The sequence below is a fragment of the Physella acuta genome, unplaced genomic scaffold (genome assembly GCF_028476545.2).
Source record: "Physella acuta isolate Inbredline_101_S28 unplaced genomic scaffold, ASM2847654v3 ptg000421l, whole genome shotgun sequence".
Classification (NCBI taxonomy): Eukaryota; Metazoa; Mollusca; class Gastropoda; family Physidae; genus Physella; species Physella acuta.
This window is the reverse complement of record NW_026731940.1, coordinates 802,478-812,088: the sequence shown is the minus strand read 5'-3', so window position 1 is coordinate 812,088 and position 9,611 is coordinate 802,478. Positions and strand designations below refer to the sequence as shown.

General features: G+C 34.1%; 1 protein-coding gene across 1 annotated transcript; it reads right to left on the bottom strand.

Annotated features, from left to right (window-relative positions):
* Positions 1-1,446: 1,446 nt before the first annotated feature.
* On the bottom strand, positions 1,447-7,727 carry LOC131942731 (arrestin domain-containing protein 3-like). The gene is made up of 6 exons (XM_059302652.1): positions 7,550-7,727; positions 5,337-5,453; positions 4,509-4,741; positions 3,337-3,510; positions 2,127-2,309; positions 1,447-1,491 (listed from the first exon to the last, which is right to left on the bottom strand). The coding sequence occupies exons 1-6, from the start codon at positions 7,665-7,667 to the stop codon at positions 1,447-1,449; spliced, it is 870 nt and encodes a 289-aa protein (XP_059158635.1). The 5' UTR covers positions 7,668-7,727.
* Between the last annotated feature and the right edge of the window lie 1,884 nt (positions 7,728-9,611).

The following is a 9,611-nucleotide window of genomic DNA, read 5'->3' as shown; positions in this document are numbered from 1 at the left end:
GAAGATAAGCCGTTAAAAATAATTTTGATCAATTTTAAACATTTAAAAAAACTCCCTCAACACCTACATGAATATAACGGGAGTGTACATGGAAAGTGAAACAATGAAAATAACAACAGTTATTTCCCATGGCAAAATACACAATAGCGGTGAATGGGGTATAGCGTAGTAGTTTATTTAGATTAAATAATATAACATTCCCCTATCGCCACAACAACCTGACTACTCATCAAAATTCAAAATAAAAATGGTAGCTAAATTACTACTATATTATTAGTAATTATTTGTTTGAATATTTCTAGCCTTAATAAAACCGGAAGCCATTTTGTATTTATTTCAAAAATTAAATGCTATAAAATATTCAATTTTAGTTAAAAATTTGCTTTCTGGCAACAACTGTTTGGAACCGTTTGAAATCAGCTTTTCAAGCCTATTCACTGAATATAAAAAAAAAAGATACATGAACAAAAAACTTTAGTAAAAGTTTTCATCGCTAAAATGTGTAAGAGGTTTCATGAGCAAAAAATATTTTATTAAAGAAAGAAAGTGTTATTTCCTTTCCTTCAGTGCATTTTAAAGCATATACTTATATATATATATATATATATATATATATATATATATATATATATATATATATATATATATATATATATATATATATGTGTGTGTGTGTGTGTGTGTGTGTGTGTTTGTGTATGTGTGTATCAACACAAAAACTATTACAGCGTTTCATATATAAGCCTACATACTAACATACGAGAGATTTTATGGGAGATTACTCCCGCTATATTAGTAATTTGCACGTTAAATATTGTCTACAAAATACATAAATTGCGTCAAAAGTTTTTAATATTTGAAGATCTTTTTTTCCCTGGCAAAATAGTAAATTATTTAAATAATATAAAAATCATCAAAAAATATATATATTCAATATAGATAACTCGTATAGTACCCAAATCCCTAATAATTAATACATTATTGATTTTTGAATCTCATTCTTACCTAGACAGGTGTTTTGAAATAATATTATGTAATATTAAGCTTGCCTGTCAGCTCTACTTAAAAGCCCAAACCCTCCAAAAATGCTATAGCTTCCCCCCGTCGGGCGTAGCGACCTATTACGGCGGCCGGGGCGAACTATCAACTGTGCGCACCCCCATTTGTGCAGTTATTCACTTTTCCAAAATAGCGAAAGTCACTGCCCCTTTAACTGGTTTTTTGTTGGTATCACACAATTGATGTAAAAAAACATTTAAATTAACCAGTAAAGCCAAGTAACGAATAGCAGAATATTTTCTTAACTTTGACTCTGTATAATAAAGAAATGCAGCTCAAAACGAGTATTTAAATTAATTTTTTTCTACCTCGTTCGGCGTCTCCCTAATGTTGGCACCGTGGCGGCCGCACCACCCCAACTCCCTTAGCTAGGCCTATGGCTTCCCGTCACTCTTTGGAGGATTCTATCGCTAAACAAAAGAAATCATCCTCCTAGTAATAAGTTGCAGACTTTCAAAGTATCAAACAATTTGGTGCGTGAAACAAAATATCGATTCGTCCATTAAACTGATGATCAACAGCTTATGCATAAAAAGTAAAAACAAATGGAAATAAATAAACAGCTATTTGGAAAAAAAAAACCCATTTAAAACGAAATATTTTAAAATAGATTTCATTATCCATTTAGTAGATTTAGCTTACTCTAAACTTGAAATAAACCATCATCATTGGTTGTACAGATACACATTTTAATAGATAAATGCCTAAATAAAATCCATTTCCTACATTGAAAAATAATATTCTAAAAATTCCAGGATCTATTTGAGCTGGTCAAAATCCACTGGCCAATAGTCAATTTTTTAGACGACCCCCGCCTGCAATCTGTGGTACAAGATTATAGACTATATATAAATATATATATATATAAGTGAATTTAAAAAAATAAATACAAAATAAAACACAACAAGGGTGACAGACAGGGAAAAAGAAAGAAAATGCTTTTTCAGATTTCAATATTCATGTGGGTTCTTCTTTTTTATGCATATTGTCCAATGCTAGTATATTATTATTTAAATTTAAAAAATGTATAAATAAAATGTGAAACACCATAATGTGACTAGATTTACCTCCAAAAAGTACTGGATGTCAATCAAATTGCAACCTGGAAGAAAGGACGGCGGAGTTGGTGGAATAACGAGTTCTTCACCAGACCAGACATCGGTCTCGTATGGTGCTATGCCAGGTCTTGTTACCCTGGTAACCTCTTTCGAAGAGATATGCTTCTCTCGGTCGTAATTCGAAGAGTAATGCTGTTTAAAAAGTTTATCGTTGACCGCTATATATATACACACACACACACACACATATATATATATATATATATATATATATATATATACGTATATTATAATATATAGAACAATTAATTTCCCCATTGTGAATTGGCTGTTAAAGGTTAAAAGTTGAAAGTAAAAACACATCCACCTCACGATCCGGCGTTACGGCGCCATTAACGCGTTGATATGTTATATCTTTACTCATCCATCCATCCATCCATCCATCCATCCATCCATCCATCCATCCATCCATCCATCCATCCATCCATCCATCCATCCATCCATCCATCCATCCATCCATCCATCCATCCATCCATCCATCCATCCATCCATCCATCCATCCATCCATCCATCCATCCATCCATCCATCCATCCATCCATCCATCCATCCATCCATCCATCCATCCATCCATCCATCCATCCATCCATCCATCCATCCATCCATCCATCCATCCATCCATCCATCCATCCATCCATCCATCCATCCATCCATCCATCCATCCATCCATCCATCCATCCATCCATCCATCCATCCATCCATCCATCCATCCATCCATCCATCCATCCATCCATCCATCCATCCATCCATCCATCCATCCATCCATCCATCCATCCATCCATCCATCCATCCATCCATCCATCCATCCATCCATCCATCCATCCATCCATCCATCCATCCATCCATCCATCCATCCATCCATCCATCCATCCATCCATCCATCCATCCATCCATCCATCCATCCATCCATCCATCCATCCATCCATCCATCCATCCATCCATCCATCCATCCATCCATCCATCCATCCATCCATCCATCCATCCATCCATCCATCCATCCATCCATCCATCCATCCATCCATCCATCCATCCATCCATCCATCCATCCATCCATCCATCCATCCATCCATCCATCCATCCATCCATCCATCCATCCATCCATCCATCCATCCATCCATCCATTCACCCATCCATCCATCCATCCATCAAACTAAATTATACCATGTTTAGAGAAACGAATGTCTGACTGATTCTCCCAGAGCCGTTGTGGATTTCAGCAAAGAGTTTGATGGCCTCTCCAGGGACGAAGGTATTCTTCTCAATGTGAAACCTGGCCTTGATGGGGCCAGTTGCACAGCAACAACAGCACACCTGTTGCTCTTTCCTGCCCTCTTGCTTTAACGAAATCAACGCAGTATCATGAAAACAAGTGAAGACATCTCATAAAGACTACAAAATCTTACAATTAAATCCATAAAAACATGTGTCTTTAATATATATATTTTAAAAATTTTATATTTGTTTGAGAAATATATTTTATGAAATAGGTATTGGTAAAAACGCAATGTGCTTTTCGATATTAGTGACAAAGCAAACAAATAACTAAATAGCTAAAACTCCAACACATTTAAAATAACACAACACAATTTTTAATACCCACACTGATTTAGTGACTTAAATGATTCCGTTAAAAGCTCGACTATTCAATAATATTTCTGTTGGTTTTCAAACTAATTTGTTGTTTGTTTTTTGTCTTAAAAAATTGTATACATTTTATGGCGTACGTCTTGATAAGTAGATCAAAAGATTTAAATCAAATTTTAATGAAATAGTTCATTTCTTCATATTTTAAAATTGGAAGATGTGTGAAGTGAATTTTATTGAAGATGACGTCATTAGTATTATGTAAGATTTTCGACATTCGATGCAGAGTTTCTTCAAGGCATCTATTCAGTCCCTCCGCCTAAAAGAAAGTCTACCTCCCCCGCATTCTCCCACAAAACAAAATGGAATTTATATATTAAAAAATATGTATAAAAATATACTTTTACCAGTGCCCCCCCCCCCCACACCGAGGAAAAAGTCTGAAAAAAACACTGATTCGATGTTCAATGTTATTTTTATCCTAAAATGAATAATGTCATTAGTTTTGTGTACTTTCCGTAATTTAATTATGTGACGTCATTATTTTTTTGTGTTCTTTTTAATAATGATCTCATAGCATCGGAAAATATGTTGCGGACGGAGAGAGAGAGATAGAGAGAGAGAGAGAGAGAAAGAAAGAGAGAGAGAGATAGAGAGAAGTGCGCACATTGGCTTTTATATATTAGACTTTTCTGTAATGAATTCGAAAATATTTTTTTCAAATATACAAGTACATGAAACAAACCTACTCTCATTGATATAAACCTATTCAGATCAAGACAACCAATGACAGTAAATGACAATTTCATCTTTTTCTTCGATCTTCCAGGCCACACGACGGTACACACTGCCAGGTACTCCACTTTACAGCCATCCTTTGACACACAAAATGATGACGGGAGACCGAGAGGAAGCTGGTACTCAAATTTAAAACAATGGAGTCCCCTGGGTAGGTCGTAGTCAATTAGGGTATTGAATGGCGCTGGACGGAATGTAAATGAAACGTTATGCAAAATAAGTATTAGAAAAAAAAAAAAGAAAAAAATCATTCGTTTTATCTGATCTGACACAAAATTTACTTGAACAGATCTATATTAACTTCTATTTCGTCTTCTTCGTTTTCAAATTGTAATATTGTAGGGGATGTCCTTCAACACAATTAAGTATTACGCGTCAACAGTGTATGCGTTAAATAGCCTATTGATCACAGCCCACCTCTTTTTCTGGATTTGCTTAAATTGGCTTGTTCATTACCAAAGACAATCTGCAAGGCTGCAGTTTTTTTATTTTAATTTTGGAATTTGCTCTAGTAGACTCATTGGTTGTTTTTCTCTAGCTAACAAACCTCATCTTCCGTGAGATTCGAACTCAGGCCTTTTGAAGTAAACAATCATACGCTCTCCCGCCTCACCACAACGTCTCCGCATATCAACTGTTCTATATTACATAGCCTCCACCCCCCCCCCCCCACCCATTCACAGCTTGCGGGGAAATAATTTTTTTCCCCTTAGGATTTCGAACAATCGTCCACGTTCTCTTTAGCGTACTACTAATACAAAAATATGCTTTACACTTACCAGCACCCAGAAGCATGTGCGTCTGATCAAAGTATGGTTCTGTGGTAATAAACAATTTCTTAACGGACACATCAGTCCACCGAATTTTAGCTCTGCCTTTAAACCGAATGCTAATTGCTGAGTAGAAAACAGTGTTAGTATTAAAGTTTGGCAAACATGTACAGTAGAGGGATTATCTATTTTATCTGATAACTAAGTCTTTAAAGAGCATTGGCATGAACTATCTGTTATAGACACTGTCAAATTAAGATACATATTTTACTAGGAAGCCTAAGTGAAAGTTTAAAAAGGATTTGATTAAAAAAATATAAATATCTATTATAAGCCCTAAACCCGGTTAACTCCTACTCCTAAACTTAACCTAGTTAAAAAAATTATAATAACTGTATTTTAAAATGGAAATAATCTTTACACTAAATATATTAAAAGTACTAGAAAACTCAACAAATGGAATCAGCCAAGTTAATTTTTTTTTGCAAATTAATCTATGGCCGGTTAGTTCCTCGGAATAAATTCTTTAATATTCCTTATTTTCATTCTTGAGTCTTCAGGGGAACTTGTAAGCCATTGGGGCCGAAATAGAACTTTTTTGTGTAGAAAACCTCCTGAAAGTATTCTTATAAACTCTCCAAAGTTTTATGGCGATTGGATGAAATATGTAGTCATGCATAAAGGACAAACCCAGAAAATACTTTTGATTTTTATTCATAGATCTAATTGAGAATTACCTAGCACAAAGAAGGATGCCAAACTGCCTTAAATATAGTTTATGAGAGTAACCTCATCAGAATAGATCTGCTAAAAGTAGTTGTGAAATAAATATAAGTCAAGTATGCACATAGAAATAGCACACTGCCATTTGACCAATTGCCAACTGACCAACACATTTCAATGCACACTAAAGTTGACATGACCGATCAAAACCACACATCTAAGATCCCGTGAAGGTATCCAAAAAAAAGCTTGCAATGAAGTCAATGTAAATGGTATGAGGGTGATTCAGTTAAAATAAAATTAATAAAAATGTAGGCCCTATATTACAAAATAAAATTTGATTTACAAAATAAATAAGGAATTGCTTTAAAATGTATTATAAACTTATGTAGAACAGGTTTTAAAATGCATTGCAAACTTTTATAGAAAAGGTTTTACAATGTATTGTAAACATTTGTAGAAAATGTTTTAAAATGTATTGTAACAATTTGTAGAAAATGTTTTAAAATGTATTAAAACTTTTATAGAAAAGGTTTTAAAATGTTTTGTAAACATTTGTATAAAAAATGTTTAAATGTATTGTAAACTTTTATAGAAAAGGTTTTAAAATGTATTGTAAACATTTTTAGAAAATGTTTTAAAATGTATTGTCAACATTTGTAGAAAATGTTTCAAAATGTATTGTAAACTTTTGTTGATGAAACACATCACTTACGGTAGGAAACGAAACGGTTAATATGTCTACAACAGCAGTGAAACTATGACAGTAGGTGTAAAGATTGTAGGTAAACAAAATAGCAGGCATACACTGTATGCATCGTTGCGTCAAGTTATAGCTATATTTAGAATGCATTACACACGTCTTTCCACCATTGAACAACTCTCAATACACTTCCTTCTGTAAGCGTAGACACGACACACCAAGTAACGCAGGTTGATGGCGGTGTATTAATTAGTTTGAACTTTTACATATTTGTTTTAAAATGATGAAATTAAAATGAAATCTAAGGAGCCGCCCACAACTTTAATAAAAAATAAAGGAACTTGAGTCGTTTAATTTAGAATGCCTCTAAAGCAATAATTTCATAAATAATTTGATGAAAATTCATTTGTATCATTTATCTGAACCTAATCATGAACTTGTTTATCATTTTAGCTACCAACCCTGCCTATTTCTCGTGTTTAAACAAATATCCTAATGATAATGCTACAAATTAAGAAAAATAATGTCAAACGGTGTAACATTTGAATGTAAAATATAAACACATAGTGCAACTAGCAACACAAACGTATAAATATCCAACATTCTATTATAAAAATATAACACATAGGTATGCTACATATATCTATCATATTATAATGCACAATAAGTAAAAGATGGATACTCCCCTATTTGAGGGAATCAGAACTTACCTGTAAGCTGTGACGACCCCAATTTAAGAGTTACAAAACTTACATCTAACCCGTGTTGACCATTACTTAAGAAGTACAAAACTTACATCTAATCTGTGTTGGCGCATCAAAAGCCAGCCGGACATAGCCGCTCACTTTACTACCAGAGCTATACACCCCATCAGGCTGGTCATAACTTATCTCAAACACCGTCGGCTTGCCCATGGCGACAGTTGAGAGCTGTAGAGTCGCACCGTGTGTGTTGTGACAATATCTGGCGCACTGACAAAAGAACCGGATTCAAGCTTTCGGCATTGTCTGGACTACATACAGGCTGCTTGTATAATATATGCCTACTGTTGAGTTAATAATACGATTTTTAGATATGATGTGTTGTTAACTGCTGTGCTTCAAACTCTCGCAAAAGGTTAGCTCCTGTAAGCTTATATTTAAATGTTTACAAAAAAAAAACCAGAATATTTTATTTTAAACTACTGTAAACGTGCCGTATTACCGGCGAATTGCAGAACAAGTGTATTTTTAAATAAAACAAATTTTTAAAAATATAATAATAAGCTTTTAAATTGCCAGTAAGAAAATAAATAAAAACAACTGGACAAGATGTGTACATCTATATATAAATGTACCTTGATCAACTATATAAACAACGTTAAGAAGCTTTTGTTTTTGTTTTTAATTTCTCGTATACAGAGTATAGAGGAAGTATTTTAATCGTGCACAAAAACCACAAGATATTTTGACAGTTTTCACCGTTTTACACCTCAGTACTTCATCATATACGGAGTATAGGGCACTTATTTTAATCGGGAAAAATTATTAATCCAGATTTATCAAAGTTTCGGTTTTTTAAGCGTAATCGAGTCGGAAAAACTGGGTTTTGCAATTAGTTCATTGTGTGTGTCTTTGTGTGTATGTTTGTTAACACAATAACTTGAGTACCGTTACAGCTAGGTTGATGAAATTTCATATATAACTATTATATCAAATATAATATATAATATAAGCATTATTTAGCGACCCCCCCCCCCACCTTTTAAACCCGACAAGGAAACCCTTTGCCATTTTAGAATTCACAATTTCTTCTCGGTTCATTATTTAAAATACACCCCCCCCCCTCTATGATACCTTGACGAATCTTCATTTGAATTTAAACCAAATTTGCTTAGAACGGGAAATGATGGTTGCGTCCGTATTCCTTACAAGGGGCCCACAGCAATGATGATGACGATGATGTAAATTCTGCATTGCCGCATTGGGAAATTGAAGAAAATTCTCTGCTGTAAAGTAAAGTGTTCTGTTTTAGGTCAGCTCATTGTGTAAGTGGTTTACAAACAACAAAAATGAGCTTATGTTTTTCCCCAGTCTTTTTATTAATTTTAGAACTGGATATAGAATCTTCCCCGAACACTAATTATGTTTCTATCTTTAGACTAAATTTAGATGTGTTAGTCAATGCTTTGAATGTAACAGTGACTAATTTCTCAAGCTACAATATGTATAGCAAACATAAGATAATGCTGCGCCTTGGTGTGATAAGCTGTGTGGTCATTCAGGCTGATCTGAATGTTCTATTTGTCAAAGTCAACGACAAAAAGAAAATGCAATGTAGATTTCGTATTTTCCATGACCACGGCATATGAAAGGTTAATGTGGTCAGCACTAGATCCAGCCGCCATTACATACCTTATCGTGAGACAGGTACCAACTAGAGATGGGTAGATCAAGGACGTCATAAGGTCTCGATTCCGGGATTCCGAACTAAACACGTTCGAGTTAATAGTAGTGCGCTCTACAATCCGACCATGCCGAACCATAGTAGACGACCGACTAACAAAAAAAAAACCTCTTAGATCTTAAAAGTATCTGAGAGGTTTCTTGGTTAGTCTGTCGTTGTAGCAGGTGAAGTAGAGCTGAAGTCTCCATATCAATGGCGAATTTTTATCTGGAGTTTGTTGTCTGCACAGATTATTAAGTATATCTAATAAAATGCATTAGATAAATTAATGATTGTTTTTTGTTTTTGTTTTTTTTTTGGGGGGGACGGTTATATTATTACTGTAAAGTTTACCATCAGGACATGATTAGTTGTAGCAAAAGCTAAAACAACATTACATAAGCCGTGATTCTTTGTTGATTATTAAATGTTTA